The 19,654-nt window shown below is 38.5% G+C and overlaps 1 protein-coding gene across 2 annotated transcripts in view; it reads left to right on the top strand.

Annotated features, from left to right (window-relative positions):
- Positions 1–12,764, top strand: part of agbl1 (AGBL carboxypeptidase 1) — a 72,391-nt gene extending 59,627 nt beyond the window's left edge. Inside the window, exons 20-27 of one of the 2 annotated variants that reach the window (XM_087843359.1) lie at positions 1,484–1,637; positions 6,473–6,653; positions 8,149–8,278; positions 9,079–9,210; positions 9,421–9,483; positions 9,881–9,994; positions 12,033–12,187; positions 12,451–12,764. In XM_087843359.1, the coding sequence (XP_087699485.1) occupies positions 1,484–1,637; positions 6,473–6,653; positions 8,149–8,278; positions 9,079–9,210; positions 9,421–9,483; positions 9,881–9,994; positions 12,033–12,187; positions 12,451–12,745 (1,224 nt within the window). In that variant the 3' untranslated portion in view covers positions 12,746–12,764. The remainder of the gene's footprint in view (positions 1–1,483; positions 1,638–6,472; positions 6,654–8,148; positions 8,279–9,078; positions 9,211–9,420; positions 9,484–9,880; positions 9,995–12,032; positions 12,188–12,450) is intronic. The other variant, XM_087843360.1, reaches the window with a different exon arrangement.
- Positions 12,765–19,654: the final 6,890 nt, after the last annotated feature.

The following is a 19,654-nucleotide window of genomic DNA, read 5'->3' as shown; positions in this document are numbered from 1 at the left end:
TCTCCAGGTTCTCCATATGCTCCTTATAGATCTCATGTCATCTGCAAACATCAGAGTCCACTCCTGCCTGGTTTCACAAGTCAACCTGTCCATCATGACTGAAAACGAGAAGGGGCTCGGACCAGATCCCTGACCAAATCCCACCCCCAACAGCTTTATCCCCTGTAGTTGCTACAGTTCTGCACCTCACTCTTGTTCTGGAAAAACTGATCAATATGAAGCAGAAAATGTGATTTTATAGGTTCTATGTGAAGTTGGTTTATAAAGACTATTTTGTCTCAGACGACAAACATGAATTTTGAGTTTTTAAAGCTATGAGCAGTTCAGACATGCAATCACTGTTTTTATGTGCACCCTTCTTCACCCTCATTTGCATCCCCTCCTATGTCATCTTGTTATTCAGGCTATGGTAAATCAGCTTTTTTATATTTAAAGCTTTTAAAAAAAACTTTGTCTGCATTTAGGTCTTCCCTACCTCAACTGAATTACTATTTTAGCTCTATTCTCTAAACTCCTGGGGAAAAATGTAATTCAATAAATCCTCACTAGCTGGCACCACACCTTTCCCTCCTGCAGTCACACCCCACTGGCACATAACTCCCACAGCCTGACTTGGCTGGGAACCATCAAACCACCATCACCAGCAAATCTTCACATACCCTACCGAAAGTGTGAAGTTTTTCTCTCAAGTCCATAAGATACTAAATTGGATATTTACTAGGACTTGGCACTTTCCCCTAGTATTCTTTAAGTAGGTCAAAAATCCTGAACTGTAGTTCAAAGTCAAGGCCCGGGGCACCCAATACAGGATCCAACCACTGGTCCCAACTGGTTTTAATGTCACTAATGAAATTTGCAATACTGTATTTTAATCCTATTCAAACCCTCAACCTGATCATCAATCTGTGGAGGAAACAAACGTGAAACATTAAATACAGAGTAATTCATACAGTTCTTTCACCAGGCATGATATGAATGACATGCCCTGAGCCATCAAAACTGATGCGGGATATGACCAACTTGAGCTGCTGTGTTTGGAGGGAACAAAATGCAGACCCAAAGAACACAATCCCCACAGTCAATCATGGTGGTGGAAATATTATGCTTTGGAATAGTTTTTCTGCTAAGGGTCCAAGGTCACGTATCATAAAATTGTAGACGAGAACCTCCTTTCCTTCAGCCAGAACACTGAAGAGGAGTTGTGGATGGGTCTTTCAGCATGACATGAACCAAAACATATCACCAATCAAATATCCAATAATTATTTCCCCCCACTGTACAAAATTAGCTGTAATTCTTAAGTAGTTAAGGTAATACTCTTGTTAAACCCCTTGAATTAAATTTGAAAGTCTGAATTTCAAAAACATCTTGATTGTTTGACTTCAGCTCTGCTCTGGTGGTGTACAGAGGCAGAATTACAAGACAAATATATCTGTTTTATAAATAATTATAGACCTAAGTATATATTTGTTATTTTTGTCAGGCTCACTTGAAAATACTGCAGAAATCAGTGGATCCGGCCAAGGTGTTTTTCAAGCAGCAGACTCTTTGTAGCACTTTGGCTGGAAACTCCTGTCCAGTAGTTACCATCACTGCCTGTCCAGTCAGCAGAAGGTGGAAAGACCTGCACCAGATGCGTAAGTAGTGCTTTGTAGTCCAGGAACTACTCATGTCAGGGGTACTTGCGTGTTTACACAGCCACATTGGAATGGTAGAGAGACTGGTACTTATATAGGACCTTTCTATTCAATTTGAGCACTCAAATAACTTTCTATTACAAGTGTCATTCACCCAGTCACACATTTATAACAGATTCTTCAATTTCATGGTGAACACATGAAATTGTCAACCTCACTCACTAACGCTATATGCGTGGAGAAATGTTTACATTTTTACACATATAATTATCACTAGAAAATATTGTTATTTTCGGTTGTTAGACTCAGAATTATAATCTAAGATGCATATGTATACTGTCATGTTTCTCTACATGAGAACATATTGGAGCACCTTTGGGCCCTCTGTGCAGAGTTTGAACATTCTCCCTGTATCTGTCTGGGTTCTCTCCAGGTACTCCGCCTTCCTCCCAAAAACATGCAGTTAGTGGATTAATTGGTGACTCTAAATTGCCCATAGATGTGCAGAGTAGGCATTCTAACTTTTTAGATTACATTGCCTCAGACTTATAAGTGATAATTCTCATTACTACTGCTGCAAACTGCTCCAGTGGAGGTCACCTACTGATGAAGCCAGAAGAATCACCAAATGTCTTCTTCAATTAAATTTTATTTATGTAGCGCCAAACCACAACCATCTTGTAAAGATCCTAGAATAGTACAGAGAAAGCCCAAACAGTCAGACTAACTCCTATGAAAAAGCACTTTGGCAACAATGTGAAAGGAAAAATCTGTTTAAACAGTGAGAAACCTCCAGCAGAACCAGGCTCAGGAAGGGGCAGTCATCTGCCACGACCAGTTGGGAGTGAAGGGAGATGGACAGGACAAATAAAAGAAAGAAAAAACACTGTAAAAGAGAGCCAGAGATTAATTAATCATTAAATGCAGAGTGATGTATGAAGACATGGGGAGTAAAAAGAGGTGAGTAAAGAAGAAACACTCTTACTGCAGTGTAACTAAGGGAGAATTCACACTCACCTGATCTAGACTGAACTGTAACCAAAGGAAAGTTTTAAGCCTAGTCTTGAAAGTAGAGAGGGTGTCTGAATCCAAACTGGGAGCTGATTACATAAAAAGGGGGCCTGAAAGCTCAAGGCTCTGCCTCCCATTCTGCTTTGAAAGACCTTAGGAATCACATATTCCTAGGGTATTGTATCATCCAGGTCTTTATGTCTTTAAGACATTCCTGCAGTTTAATTGATGTGTCTCATCTGGCTTCATGAATAGACAAAGCTACACTACTAGCCAAAAGTTTGGACACACATTCTCAATTAATGTTTTTTCTTTATTTTTTACTACTTTCTACATTGTAGATACAAACTGAAGGCATCAAATATATGAAGCAAGATATATGGAATTATGTAGCAAACAAAAAAGGATAAATAGCTCTAAATATGATATGTTAGATTCCTCAAAGTATCCACCCTTTGCTTTGTTGACAGAGCTGCACACCCTTCTCTTCTCTCAATGAGTTCCATGATGTAGTCACCTGAAATGGTTTTTAATTCACCAGGTGTGTCTTGTCAGGGTTCATTTGTGGAATTTCCTGCCTTCTTAATGGGGTTGGCTCCATCAGTTGTGTTGTGCAGAAGTCAGGTTGGTACACAGCTGACAGCCCTATTTGACAAATGCTAGAATTCATATTATGGCATGAACCAGTCAGCTAAGTAAAGAGAAACAACATTACATCATTACTTTATGAACTGAAGGTCAGTCAGTCTGGAAAACTACTAAGAAACTGCTACTATGGAAAAGAAACAAGCAGAAGAGATTTGTTTGGGCCAAGAAACACAAGAAATGGGCATCAGACCAGTGGGAATCTGTGCTTTGGTCTGATGAGTCCACATTTGAGATCTTTTGGTTCCACATGCAGTGTGATGCAAAAAAAGTGAACAGATGGTTTCTACATTCATGGTTCCCCACTGTGAATCATGGAAGAGGAGGACGTGTGATGGTGTGGGGGAACCACAGCATCCTGCAGCGACTCAGGACAGTGACCCCAACACATACCTCCAGGCTGTGTAAGAGCTTTTTGAACAAGAAGGAGAGTGATGGAGCGCTGCACCAGATCGCCTGGCTTCCACAGTCATCAGACTTAAACACAATTGTGATGCTTCAGCACAGTACTTCTAATTCCCCTGGCTTCTGACCTTCTTTTTAGTTCACTCTCAAAGCAAACATTGCATCTGTACTGCCATAATGCTCCTCACTAATTGTCACCTCTTTTTAGCTTAGCTTCAACAAGTCTTTGCCATATCTTTATGGCATAGCTCATTTTTTGTAGTCAATGCAGCTCACATCATCTTTGTTCTAGCATTCTTGGTCGAGCACAGGTTGGTCTGTCTGGTGTTGCAGTCTCAGGCGACTGCTCTATCTGCTGGTAGCTGGTGTTTTGCTCCTATGGTATTCCTGCCAATTCCTTGGCACATACGACCCATATCCACAATGAGTGACAGGTTAACTTAAGAAAGCACCAGCAATAAGAAAAATGCTGCAAAAGCACACAAAACACAACGGAAATAGGAAAATTGAAAACGGAAATAGGAAAGAAAAGATGTGAGGTAAGAAAAGATGAGAGGTAAGTGTGTTAGCCTAACTATTAGCCTAAAAATCTGTCATCAGTATTATATGAATCATGAGATTAAAACACACTTACCGAGCATGTTTTGGTTCCTGCAACTGGTCCGTCGGGTTATTGTCTCCCCAGAAACACTTCCCTTGTGCTTTTAGAAATCAGTTTTTTCCTATTTCCATTTTCATTTTTCCTATTTCCGTTGTGCTTTGTGTGCTTTTGCAGCATTTTTCTTATTGCTAGTGTTTTCTTAAGTTGCAGTCCGTTTGGCCTCTCAGGGCCACCGTATAAATTGGATCAGAACACTATACAGCTCTCCAAATGTGTCTGTCAGGACAAATGATCTTAAGATGATCTAAGATAAGCCTATATGCTGATGATACATTACTTTCCTTGGGAACACAAACCTCTCTTCTGAAGACAATCAGACTCACTGCTAAAATCACACTCATATCAGACTACTCTGCTGACTGTAGTAAATTGACATTTCTGCCCCTAAATTGTAAATTTGTAAATTTCAGAACACCTCCACCACTACACTACAGTTGGGCAACATTAATTATCTTCATTAATTAAAAAAACTGTATTACTCAATGTAGAAATGTACTTCTAGATCACATTAGTTTGTAGAAAATGCATGCCTCTTTAAAAATTTAATTGGATGAATTTATTTCTTTCTGATCTCTCTGATCAATTCCAGTGCTTAGTTGGCGTTGGTCGACTTTAGTCACATCTCCCTGTGTGTCTTGCACGTGGCTGGTGGTGGACACGGGGTCAGTGGAAGTCTGACAGTCTCCTGCGGGGGTCGGTTGGTGTTTTGGGGCATTGGTTTGTCTGCCTTGATTGCTGGTGAAGGTGGGTGGCTGGGGTGGGTGCAGGTGCTGTCTTGCAGTCTTGAGATGTGGGGCAGGTCCAGGTCTGGGGACTGGGGCCCTAGTTCCCAGGAATGCCCATTCTGGTTGGTTCTTGGTTGTTCCACCACATGGGGTCGGTTGGCCCACATCTGGATGTCCAGTCCGGGTGGACTAGCCTTTGTGGTGGTGATGATGGGTGCTGGCTTATGGTGCGGCATTGCCCTGGGTTGCAGTTGACACAGGTCTGCTCTTCATCACCCTGCAGCATGATGTAGCATAGGCCACAGTTGGTAGGGCCATTGACGTGGCTTTGCTGGGTGTGCTGTGCTGCCATCCGTTGTCTCATGTCACATATCCTCCCTCAATTTTAATAACATCTGTGAGCTGTCAGCTTTCAGCCCTGATGGTGTGTCCGTGTCCGTGCTGTCGGGTGAGAAAGCCGACACCTCACTGATCCTGATGCGGCGGGTCAGCGCTTTGGGTTTATGTCTTTGTGCAGAATCCGTGTACCTGCTCTCATTTACTGTTTTAGCTGTTTGGTGGTTGTCGAAATTTTGTGAGGTTTAACCTGAGATTCTGGTATTTTGGGCAAAACACATTTATATTTAAAAAGCGATTCAGGATTTTAATGAATCGATATCGCGTAATTCAAGCTAGAATCGATTTTAATCAGAAAATCAATAATCAAAACCCACCCCTACCACTACTCCATTTCTCTTCCTGTCTTCCAACCAACAGTTGGACTCCACCTTCACTCCATCATATCAGCCACCTTTCTCACTTTACCAGTTATAGCCCTTACTCTCACCTCCAGACTCTAAAGTTTTTTTTTCCTCCAAGAAGGAATTAGAGAAAAGCAAACTAGAAGCACCAGTTGTACTGTTTAGTTCACAGATCTGTTTGCTTGCTCTTTGTAGATCTTTCACATTAAAGTCACAGACACTCAGCTTGTTAACTGTATGTTAATTACGACTGTTCCACAGCAGTTGTAATCGGCTTCTGGGTCTCACCATCTTTGACTAAAGCTAAAGATTTTGTTAAATTAAAAATCTGATCTGGATAACTATGTTATCCTGATAGACATTAGTTGGTTTTAGATGTGAGCCATTAACATGCCTTGTTACATAGCATTTTTCTAATCTGCTTTAATAAGTTGTACTTTATAAAAATGCTTGAAACGAGACCCAGTAAGTGGTTACAGAAAGAGGGTGATAGATTGCCAGAAACAGAAAGAACAAGACAATGCTATTGGCCAGACCTCATACAGGCTACACCCAGGGGAAGATGCTTGATGTCTAGAAACGAACTTCCTTGTTCAATATGTTATATCATTAGGCAAACTGATGATTGTGTGATAATAATTTTCCTAGGTAATCGCCCCTATATTGTACTGTCCAGCCGTGTGCATCCTGGTGAGTCCAATGCCAGCTGGGTGATGAAGGGCACTTTGGAGTTTCTGTGCAGCAATGACTTGGTGGCCCAGAGTCTCAGGGAGGCCTTCGTCTTTAAGGTCATCCCCATGCTCAACCCAGATGGAGTCATCAATGGCACGTGAGTGAGGAGCAGGAACATTGTTGGAATGGTTAAAAGATTATATAATATACACTTTTACTTTACTTGAAACATGTAAGGAAACAATGCCCTTGGCTGCACTTACACTAGGCTTCTTAATAATGAAATGCTGCAGGTAGCATATGCTAATGTAACTCCTACAATATTACAATAACATTCACTGTTGATATAATTTTTGTCATTTTTGTGCTTTATGAGTTACTGACAGTTTGAACATTCTCATAATTTTACCTCTGAAATCCACTGTGGTGGTGTACAAACAGTTCTGATGCAATTGGAAAGTACACACTTTCAGCTTTAATTCAAAGGATTATAGAAAAATATGGCATTAACTGTTCAAGAAATATATCAATTTCTATACAAAAACTTTAATTTTCAGAGACACATTTCAAAATAAGGACCAAAGAAATGAAGCAAGGAGTGAAGGAGGTAAAAAAAAAAAATCTATCAGAAATAATAACGTCTTTACTTAACCAAATCACAGTCAGCCTACGAAGTCTGCAATCAAGGGATGCATTTATGAAAGTAAATACGAAAAAAAAAACCCCTTCTGAACAGCAGAACCCCAGATGAACTTGTGCCAGAAAGTAAGGAGGAGGAGAGAAACAGTTAATAATCTAAAACATCACATTCTGTCAAACATGGTGGAAGCAATGTTATGGGATGGGTATGTATGGTCGCCCGTCAGCCTCGGCACTGGTGTTCATTGACTGCTGATAGAAGCAGCAGGATGAAGAGTCTACAGGACTGCACTCTGCTCACATTCAGACTAATGCTGCAACACTGATGGGACAAAGCTTCACAGTGCAGATGAATAATGATCCAAAGCAAACTGCAAAGTAACCCAACAGTTTCCTGAGTTTCCCAAGAAGCCTGGCAGAGCGTCTTGATGTCTTGATCATACAGATATATGGTTTTGCTGAACCAGAAAGACTGTCATTAGAACATTTTGTCACTGTTCAGTGATAAAAATAATTGAAACGAGACCCAGGAAGTGGTTACAGGAAGAGGGTGATAGATTGTCTGAAGCAGTCAGAACAAGAAAATACTACTGACAGAACCTCATACCACAGGCTATACCCAAGGGAAGATACACCAAGTCTGTATGGTTTACTAAAGATACATAAACAGGGTGTACCTTTAAGACTAATTGTCTTAACATCATAAAAATCTTTATTTAGAAACTTCATTTTGTGTTTACTTGTGTTATCTTTGTCTAATATTTAAATGAGTTAAAAATAGGAAATCAGGAAAGGGACAAACACTTTTTCAAACAACTCTAGATAAACTCAATTATAGCACTTCATAACATCCATCTCTCTCTGTCCCACCTCTCAACAACAAACAGTACTTTGCTACTGAAAGACACTATTATTCAGCCAAACAACAAGTAACGTTACAGTATTTGGTATATATCACAGATTTACCCCTCACAAATGCAAGTATTTGTTTTTTTTGTTGTCTGTCTCCTCAGAAATCGCTGTGACCTGAACAGCAAAGATCTGAATCGTCAGTGGAGTAAACCAGACCCTCTTCTGAGTCCAACCATCTACCACACCAAAGGCTTTCTCTACTACCTCAACATTATAGGACGGACTCCAGTGGTGAGATACACATGCTGTTATGTAATGTTTTCTTTTTGAAATGTTAAGCTCTTTGGTTTTGTCTGTCCTGCATGTTTGACACACTTTCACACATTAGTTAATCTACATACATTACATCCAAAAATTATTCACAGCTTTATTAAAAATTCAAATCAAAAATGCGTTGTAAAATGTATCATACAAAAAGAAATGTGTATAAGTATTCGCAGCCTTTCAGTTCTTGTCTTGTAAATTCTGAATTTATCGTTTAAGTATTAGGTAGTGATGCCGTAGCAAGGCTTTGGAGCATGTGTTAAAAAAACAAAAAAAACCTGGAAATCTTATGAAGAGCTTATCAAAGCTTGCTTGTTTACTTCTTCTTTTTTATTTTGGTTTGATGTTGGTTTATGTGGATATTTTGTTTTTCATTTGGTTATGCTAACCCCAGACTTGGATTATTCCAAATACCTGGGCCAGTTACTTTTAGAGGGTTGTTGATAATAAAGACCACAAGTTGGAAACTCATTAATTCCACTCGGGTCTCTTTTTGTTTACACTTCAAGCTACCACAAGCAACAGACCTCACCTAAACATGAAGTCATGAAATTAAATTGCTTTAGAGCCTCTATATAAAAATGGCTGTAATATCTAAACAGTGAACACTTTAGTTGAACCCGTTAAATTAAAACCACAAGTCTGTACTTTAATCACACATTAATTGTTTGATTTAAAATGCACTGTTTGGTTTCAGAGGCAAAATTACAAATCAAAATATTTTATTGTCCAAATGCATAATCTCTTTCTTGCTTCATATTTACTAGGTTTTCTGTGACTACCATGGCCACTCTCGAAAAAATAATGTGTTCCTGTATGGCTGCAGCATTAAGGAGACTCTCTGGCAGTCTGGCTCTGCAGTTGACACTGTAGGATTGAAAGAGGATCCTGGATACAGGGTAAGAAAAGCAGACACCCCTAAACCCCTAAACCCCTAAGCAGGCCATAGGGGTTTCTGTTTTTGTTCTACTTGTTCACCAGCAGCACTATTTCAAATTCGGAAACCAGAGAAACCAGATAAAATGTTTTGTTCCTCTCTCTCTCTCTCTCTCTCTCTCTCTCTCTCTCTCTCTCTCTCGCTGTTTTTATCATTCTCATCGCTTTTCTAGACCATTCCAAAGACCTTGGATCGTATCGCACCGACCTTTTCTTTCAACAGCTGCAACTTTTTGGTAAAAGTTACAATACTAATAATAATTCTCATTTTGAAAATCACTGCATATAATAAATCCACAGCGTAGTTGTCAGTACAACTAAATACAACTACTAATTAATTCATATTGTTATCCTTCTCAGTATTGTAAGCAAAGTTGTACTTGTTGTCACTGTTAACTTCTTTATTATTGACACTGTCAGTTGTATAAAATAAATATCTCTGCCTGGAACAGCAGGTTAAATAAAGCATTATCTCAGCCATCTTCATGTATCATACCTCATCAACACCACTATCACTGTTATTGTCATGTAGTGTTTATATTTGTTAATGTGTGAATAGTTACATTCATTATTTTTCTTATTATATGGGCCATATTCTCTTACCTACCCTTAATTCTGATTTTAACCTGTCAGGTAGAGAAGTCTCGCTCTGCTACAGCCAGAGTGGTTGTCTGGAGGGAAATGGGAGTTCTGAGAAGTTATACTTTGGAGAATACTTACAATGGCTGCAACCAGGGAATATACAAGGTGTGTGTGTGAGAGAGAGATTGGGTGAATTAGGGTACTCTAATAGAATTACTTAATGCTACTGTGCACTTTGGCACTTTTTACCATTCATTTTGTGCCATGTGTACAGGGAGTAACTATGTGACCAGTTTAAAGCAGTTTTATACCTGTAGCTCTGTAGAGCTCCAGAGTGGCAGGGTTGGTGTTGATAAGGAGATCCTGACCATGCTGTGCCAATAATACCTCAGTGGGTAAAGTGTTTCGCCGTCAGCCTGCACAGAATACTTTGTGTCTCTGCTCAACTTGCCTGATTTATTAGACCAGACATGGTCTGAACTGCCAGCCCCTCTTTTTTTATTGTCACACCACCAAACACCATCTTCTCTACATGATACATGTTGAACAAGGGTGGTTAGCAGAAGGAAAATCTGTTGCAATGCTGAATCACTGAATCTCATCTACTTGCTAATGCTATGTGTATTTCTCTATAAAGCCCAGGTCGTAACAAATCTCAGAGCAGCCAAAGATAACCAGTGGCACTTTCCTTCGCACGCTGCTTTCCTCTCAGTTTACCAACACAGACCAAGGGTTTATTCACAATGCGTCTGTGCAAGCCACTAGAAACAAGCTGCTGATCTCTCAGCTTGCTCAGCTCCAGTAATTGTTAATGGGTAATGGACACACCCTCAGAGAGAGATGAGATTGCAATAAGTTTTCAGGGACAATAGCTGACTGCGGCCGCAAGATAGCAATAATGTAAAGGCTGGATGCACATATTAATTGACAGGCCTTTATGGGAGAACTGTCATGGGTTCACACTTGTATGCAACTTTGTTTTGTTCTTGATGTTTTTGTTTTTTTGAACACAAGTTCCTTTTATGCTGGACCATTTAGCCTATGCACTTATAAATCTAAATCAAAACAGAATGTAATGATATGTAAATTTCATAAATATGGTCATTTCCCAAAGATTGAGATGTTTAGCATGTTTAGCACCGGGTAGCATGATGTCTTCTTTTAACAACAGGCCATAAACGTCTATAAACTGAGGAGAGCAGCTGCTGGACTTTTGAATGCCCCATTCTTGTCTGAGAGATGATTTTTTTTTTTTTATTATATGATGCTTAAAATGGATAAAGCCAGTCTGGACTGCAGGCAGGCTAGTTCAGGTCATCTGCTGTTAGTGAGCAATGCTGTTGTCACAGTATGAGGTTTAGCATTGTCTTGCTGAGTCATGCAAGGACTTCCCCGAAAAAGCATCTGTTGCTAATCTTCTGGAGCCTTACCAGATATGCAAGTTGTACAATTCTCTTAAACTATTTGGTGATTAGACTCAAATGACCCATCATAGCAGAACAGAATCCCACCAGTGATGGGACAGCACCCACCCCACACATCCACAGAAGAGCACTGAGATTAAAGTTTGTGCATAGACGAAGCTGATTTGCTTGGAAAAGTTGGGCAAAACATGACTGGGCTAGAGCAGTGATGTAAGAATTGAGTTTGGCAGCATGATAAAACAAATGTAAAGTAAAGAATAGCTAGTAGCTGAAAACCCAGGATAGCAGGGAGATGAGTGATTACAGATCTTCCTTATTGAGCTTTTGCATAAGCTTTGCTTCAGAGAATCTTTGCCTGACTAAGATGGTCTTTTTATGCCCTATTATGTTACTGACATCTTGTCAGTTGTTCCAATTTGATGTAAAATTTCCCTCCTGCTGTGCCCCAAAAGGGCACTTTTGAGTCATGTTGGTCCATCAAATTAAAAAAAAAAAAAAAGATTAGTATTTTTAATTAAATAGTAAAATGTCTCAGTTTAAGCATTTACAATATTCTCTATGCTCTATTGTGAATAAAATATGCTTTTATGAGATTTGCAGATCTGTTTTTGCTTTCATTTTACACAGCATCGTAGCTTTTATTTGGATTGGGTTTGTAAAAAATCCAGTAGCGTGTTCCTAACAAATGTCTCTCATTGGGCAGTGTGCACAAATTTTCAGGATGTATAATATACTTAACTTGGCTCAGGAGGGGAGCGTGTCTGTGTGTGTTGTTACAGGGGCTGCAGACAGGAACCCAGGAGCACCAGGAAATGGGGATGAAGTTCTGCCACAGTGTGTTGTCTGTAACCAAAGACACAAGGATTCTATACAGCAGGAAACTCATTAACCATATTGACCTGGACCACAACATGCTGGACCACAAGTCTCACAAGTAAGCTACCGTTCTAGGGCAGCTTATCACATGTGGGTTTTCCCTGTGGCAGCAGGGAGGACAGTGCTTAAACCAGGGCAGTTCGAGTGGAATTCAGGTATTTATGGCAAGAGGTGATGAACAGCTGCTGATGCAAAACACACCTGATGCCACTGCTGCAAGCAAGCAAGCTGTGTGTTTACACAGTGTGTTTTACATAAAACTTACTTTGTTGTTTTTGGTGAACAAGACTTAACATGGCAATTCTTTCTTCTTTCATGCAGCTGTTTTGAAGACGATGAGCCTCCGTGTGCTGAGGAGATCGAGTACTCTGTTGGCTGTCCCACACTTAAAGGCAGTGATTTGGATTCAGACATTGACAGCAACATGGCCCATGTTGATGAGGATGATAAGGATGACAAAGAGCACAGTGCTCAAAAACATCAGCAAGACAGCATCAGTCAGTCTCAGCAGTCAAGCATAAAGAACCACCTGTTTCCTCCACAAACCCGGCAGCCATCCGTCGATACACCTAGTGAGAGAAGAGACTTGCGTAATGGTTTGAGCATTGCAAAATGAAAAATCACAAGTTAAAAGGTTTTTTTTTTATAATTTACTTTCTTAACAATAGTAAGAGAGCATCAGCTAATATGAGCTGTAGTCCTTTAAACAGCAGACTGTTCTGGATGAAAATAATTGTAATTCAAAACCAGCTTAACTAGAATGTATTACTAAAGACTGAAAATATGCATGTGATCAATACTTCATAACAGACTTTAACATAAACATGTATAGGCAAGTACAGCCATGACTTAAAGACTGGCTATTTTACTTAGACCTAAATTTTCAGGAAAGGAATCTCATAACTCCACCAGTTATGAGAAGAAATGACAATAGTTTCAATGAATGATGGATTAAAATCAGTTCTTATTGAATATTTTTGTATGTAAAAGGTCATCAGCATAGTCTTAATGATACTGATAACATCACCAGTGAACAAAAATGCATGCTATAACAGTGATCTGCATTTTGTCTGTCTTTGTCATTGGGTGAAAATAATTTCGTGTTAGCCCTTTTAGTTAATATCTACAACATCAGATAAATTCTTGGTTTAGTGTTCCAGCATCTTATTGTGACTGGCTTTTTTCTGTCTGTACAACAGTAGGCACTACTTTGATTATCAGTAGGTAATTAGCAAACTGAAACAAACTTGATTGTTGCTGTGTAAAACTTTTAAATCAACTTAGTTGTATTAATTACAATACTGGGGACTGGTACTTATCTTTCCTCTTCTCTACCTTCGCAGAAAAAACAAAAACAGGTGAATAGGTTTAACCTGCTTGGAAGAAAGAATTCAGCATGTTTCCCAAAATGTTCTCACCAAAATGTCAAGTTCAAATATTATGCTGTATGTTATAGACTTAAAATGTGTAAACTGTAAGGCAAGGGGTGGTATTTGGCTTCTGAGTAAATATCAGCGATTTACTTTACAATTAATATCCTGCCAAGAACACATCCTGTACACAACTCCATGTTTTATCTTTTCAAGTTTCATTACAAACAAATCTCAAGGTTAAAGAAACTCTGATGACTGATGGTCCATTTATTCAGAAGAACATTAATATTGACTGTAATATTATTACAGAACTGCAACTACGCTGCCTTTACAGCAGTTGTAGTTTGTTTTGTAATCCACAAGGGCACAATGCTGTTCTCAAGTGTCATGTATGAAATTATAAATGTTAACATTTTCCAGAAATAATTTTTTCCCAACATTTTTTGCTTAAACAAGCCTATGCTGATGGAATCTAAAATTTCTGAAAGTACATGAGTTTTTTTTACCCAGCAGGTTAGCCTTTTAGCCTAAATTTGTGCAAATGTACGATAAATGATATAGTTTATACATTTATACAGTTTGGGGATTCCATGGATGGAGGATCCAAACTCAGAGCACACAGGGAACACAATAAAACCCCAAATCCAAATCTTAAATCCAAAAGTAGACATCCAAGTAAAAGCAAACAAGCAAATAACTTCAGCAAAGCTAGGGAAAGGCAAAATCCCAAAATACTCCAAAGATTATAGATGAGAAACTTGGAAGTCAGAACAAGGTAAAATAGAAAGAACATACAAGGTCTCTTTGTTTACTTTGTACTGTATGTACTGTACATGCTGTACTGCTGTGAGTACTCCTGCTATTTTTAACTCCATTTTGACTGCCTCCAGTCATTTTGCACCTTTAAATCACACTGGATCTTTTCCACTTTGACAAAACTATTTGAACTTTAGAATTTTATTGTGAAAAGAGGATCACCCACAGGAAGCCAGATCAGCTGATATCCATCCATTTGAGCTCAAGTTTGAAATTTCTGATGCAAAATACAAGTGGTCAAAACTGCGCTTGCAGGAGATGAATAAGCAGCAATGCCAGAAGTGGTCAAAAAGTTTTCAGGGAGATTTTTAATTTAATTATTTGTTATGGGCAAAGTTAGGTGGGAGTAGAAGAAGCTTTTATCACACCTAAATCCCATTCCTCCTCCCAGCTGTGAATTCTTTTTCGGCCATGAGACAGGACATCTCATTGCCCACTGTCCCTATCGCCAGTGCAAAGAGCAAAAGTTGCCAACTTTTTTTTCTAAAGGTTCTGTAGTTTTGATGGGCAAAGAGGAGTCTTGTGTCCTGATTATGGTTTTGCATGATATTGGAGCCATCAGCCCGACTCTTCTGGATAGGGGAGAAGATGTTGAGCTGACAGCGATGTGGGCGGATGTCTCTCTACTCTGTGGTTGGTTGCATCAGTGGGCTGTGGTAGACTCCTTTGTCATGTGGTGCTGAAGTTGTTTTTTGTTTTTGAAGCCCTTCAGTCTCAGATGCCGTCTGACGGTTATGGGACTGCAGTCAGCACCAGTAACGGCCTTAATTTGGGTTGAGGATCGTCCAGTGTCTTGACAGACCGCCAATTCCTCCGGCTCAGTGCTGATGAATTTTTCTGGGGTCTTCCACTTGACGTTTTTGTTCCATAACCCTCAGGAACATTTAAGAAATTTCAAATGACTGTCACACTGCGTCCCACCTCAGCAGCGATGGCGTGCTGCAGGAGACCCTGCTTTTGCAGTTCAACAACCTGACCACGTTCAAAAAGGGAATGTTTTTGTGCCTTTGCCATCAAAACATCATGACAGTGTGACAGAAAATGACAATGTGGTCCTAAATTTTTGATCAGCTGTAAAACAGCCTGTTTCAGTTTAAGCATTGATTTCAATAAATTACATGCTAAAAAAACTGTTTTGTCTCACTCCCAAAATATGATTTTTTGCCATTGATCGGGACTGTAGGATGTACTGATCTTTCTGACATGCTCTTACACATGTTCAAGACTCCGGCATAGTCAAGATACATCCCTGTTTGAATATATCGATCATATTTACATCCCAAGACCCTCAAAACGACTACCAGATGTGTGTTAGCACAAGTACAAACATCTGCTATTTCAATGTGACAGGCTGCAATTGTGCTATGTCCAACGCATGTTCCTTAATTTGCAAAATACCATCAGAAATAAAGGGATTTTAATGCCCCCAAACTGGCTGTGACACTTGATTTTGTTGAACTAATAAACATTTTAGGAAGGTTTATGACTTTTGCACTGGAGATTTAAGAGAGTACAAGAATTTTATTTGATTGTCTCTAATCTAGTTATGTATTCTGAGTTTTACCATAAATTGGTGACTCAACCATTTGGTAGAGACCTCTATTTAAAAAAACGATGGGGTTGTTTGAATAAAAGAATAAAGATTATATTTACTGTGGCCCCAAATGAGGAAAAAATACAGTGAAAAAATGTTTTCATGTTTTTTTTCTTGCCGCTGCCTTTAAAGGCTCAAGGTCACTGAAATTTGATCTTGTTCAAGATTTTTAGTAGATACACAAATGGTATCAATTTGAAAATCCTGTCGCTTTGTTCTCGAACTATCACGTTCACGAGATTGTCAGAAAACTTGACCTCTAACCTTAAGGCTGAGCTGAAGGTTTTTATAAGCTTAAAATTCATATGAGTTCAATTCAATTTGATCTATTTAGCGCCAAATCACAGTGGATTAACTTGCTGATTAATTTCCCAGGTAACAGACTGATTGAAAATAATGAGAAATTCTAATGTCTAAATCTAAAAGAGCAGAAGTGTGAGAGTACAACAACAGCATGAACAAAAATAGGTCTGAGGAACCACTGGAGCATAAATAAAAAGCAAGTGAACTTGGTTATCATTCACTATCTTTCACCTCACAATGTGAACATAGAAATTTATCGTGGTCCACTTTTAGATCCATTTTGAAGAGGACTGTATATAAAAACAAGATTTCAGGCTGCAAACAAGGTTTACAGTGTACAATTTAAATGGCAAACCCATGGACCCTATTTCAGAAAGCAGATTTAGTGAAAATTTGTGTTATTATTGCCAAAAATGTTCTAACAGTGATCAATCACTGTGACAAAAAAAAGACACAAACACTGAAAATACATTTACAGGCACAATGGAGGCATACAGATGAACATACACATGAGACTGTGGTTCAGGGAATCATCTTGCACCCACAGACATCAATAATGCTGGACAGACATTTTAATTATTAATGCTCTGAATTAAGTATCTTTCTATTGCTCTACACTATGTCTGTGTGTGTGTGTGTGTGTGTGTGTGTGTGTGTGTGTGTGTGTGTGTGCGTGTGCACAGGCAAGCACATGGAACTCCACAATGCAGCATGCATAGTATAATACACGTTTCTATCTATCACACACACACACACTTCTACTCTTTTTGAAAGGGAGAGAGATAAAGCACTAAGGTGAGCCTAACTGTAAAATAAGGGGCTATTTTTTGTACAAGGCAACAACTCTCTAACTATGCATATTAAGTACATTATGTAACAGTAACAGATGGATAAACATGTCGGTATTTATAAATTACAAACTAAGGAGAGGTAATGCCATATAAATGATGTCTTAAGCACTTGCTAATACCTTATTAAAGCTTAATAGCGTGACATTATTATGTGCTACTGTGTGGCTTGACTGTGTAGCTACAATTGTATACAGGAGGAGATGTGTTATCACAGAGCGTGATACGATTGTCTCTGAAACACAATAAATAATACACAGGGCTATAATAGCTCTCTTGATACAATAACAGTTAATTAGGCTGGTGAAGTGGGAGCTGTATTGATTGGCTCAGTTAATTGGTCATTTAACTCTGCAATCCCACAGGCCCATTCAACACAGCTAGTGTTACAGGTAGTGTGTGAGAGAGTGTTTGGCAGTGTGTCTGTTTGTAAGAGTAAGCCTATACAACAAATAGTAGGAAACCCAAAGCAGCCTCATGCCTTTAAGCTACTAATGTTCTGCCTCACTGCTCTTATTTTTGCACAGAGCTGTTGTTGATGTCTAAGTTATAATTATGAATACATGGACTGGACTGATGAATACTATTTACTCTAACTTTGCATTAAGCACTTTTTACTGCAAGCTTTATTCATCCAAGCAACCTGTATCCAGCCTAAACTAAACCTGTTTTAACCCATTTAAAGCCTTATGGTCAATGGTAATGATTTAAAGCTGTATGCATAATTTATGCACTGAATATTTAGATCTCAAATCACAGCATGCATTACTTCCACCGTCCTTCCAAGTTTTCAGTAAGAGACAAGATTTTTGTTTGCCATGAAAAAATGTTTGTATCAAGAAAAAGAACTTCAACTTTAAAGCCTAAAGATCCTTTCAGTTCACAAACCAGCTTCTGACAAAGGTGCAGTGCTCTGAAAAAGTATTTGGGCCTCTTTATTTTTTAATTTATTTATGGGTTGTTGTTTTTTTTTTTGCATTTTAGTCGTACTTACATAACCTGCGTAAATACTGAATGCTTTTTTAAATAATTTTTCACAGTGCTGTAAACATGGAGCAGATAAACTGTTAACAAAGGCCACGTTTTAGTTACTTTGGGTTAATACTTCTTGGATTTTGCCATTGATCAGTAAGATGGTAGCAGACAGGTCTCACTCTTGGAAAAATAAATGGATTTCTGTTAACTTGCTGAAAAAATTAAATTATTTACACATAAATAATAACTAACCAGTATGTTCACTGGCATTGGAAACTGTTTTTTTAGGCTAAATTTTATTTTATTTAATTTCAGTTCTCTGAAGTCATCATTTCTTAAATAATGGAATATTTTTTTAAAATATAGTTCAGCATGCAGAGCCAACAAACTTAGTTGTCGCATGCATAAACAAAATAAAACATTGCAGTAATAAAGCTAAATTTAAACATTATCACAATAAATTAGCTGATCATTTGACTTTTAAATCAGTTATTATATAATGTGTAAAAACAACAGCTTCACTCAATGACACGTAAACATTATACACTGTACTGCTAGTCATATTTTATTATATTATATTATATTATATTATATTATATTATATTATATTATATATAATGAAAATACATCCAAAATGTATGACTGCAGGGAAAACGTGTGAGGTGGAAAAAGCGAGTCAGAAGAACAATAGAGAGTAAGGAAAGAGATATAGGAGGCTGCTCCTCAGAGGACCATCATCTACTATATCAGGTTTTTAACATATCAAAATATGAAACTGGAGCATGGGGAGTGAAATCTGTTCTATGATTTCTGAGTAGTAAATTATTTATCAGTCTGAAAGCCCCTCTAACTACGGTAAGACCTATTGCCAAGGGGGGTTGTGAGTCATGTATATGTAATACTGCCTAATACCAGTGACAGAGACATTACTCTACAGGTTTATATCTGCACTATGTTCCTCTGAAACTCGTGGTGATGAGAAGACTCCAGGATGTTATTGCATACAGGCAAGAAACAGGAGGACATGTCACAGCTACCTTGGCTGATTTCCATTTCCTACACTAACAGTATACTTCCTATACACTTTATACTAGACCAATACAGTTAGTATAAAGGTGGAATTCGGTGAAATAATTAAGCGTCATCAGCTTAAAATGCAAATTATTCTGTAACACTTGATGTAAGCAAACACTGACCATGAGCCTCACAGCCAGTGTTCGAATGTCCAACACAGCGCTTTACTATAAATTCACTACAGTACAATAATCTAACATGTTTATCATGCACAAGACAACACAAACTTGATATGCTTTCTTTCATGTTTCATAATATGAAAAAACATAATTTGGCAAAACTCATTATATACAGATGCAATGTGTGTGTGCAATACTTCATACCATCCCTCAAAGTTAACTGGTAAATGTGCTGGTACTTATATAATGCTTTTCTACTTAATTTGAGCATTCACAGGGCTTTCTTACTGGAAGCCTCATTCATCCATTTCCAACTCATTTTCTTTTGATGGCTAAGTGCTTTCAACCTAACATGCACACACTCACACTTTGATAGATGCATCTGGTGCAACTTTGAGAACAGTACCATGCCCCAGGATACTT

Source organism: Neolamprologus brichardi, chromosome 7 (assembly GCF_056152115.1).
Source record: "Neolamprologus brichardi isolate AB-2024 chromosome 7, ASM5615211v1, whole genome shotgun sequence".
In the NCBI taxonomy this organism is placed as follows: Eukaryota; Metazoa; Chordata; class Actinopteri; order Cichliformes; family Cichlidae; genus Neolamprologus; species Neolamprologus brichardi.
The sequence above is the reverse complement of the archived record's forward strand: the minus strand, read 5'-3'. Positions and strand labels throughout refer to the sequence as shown.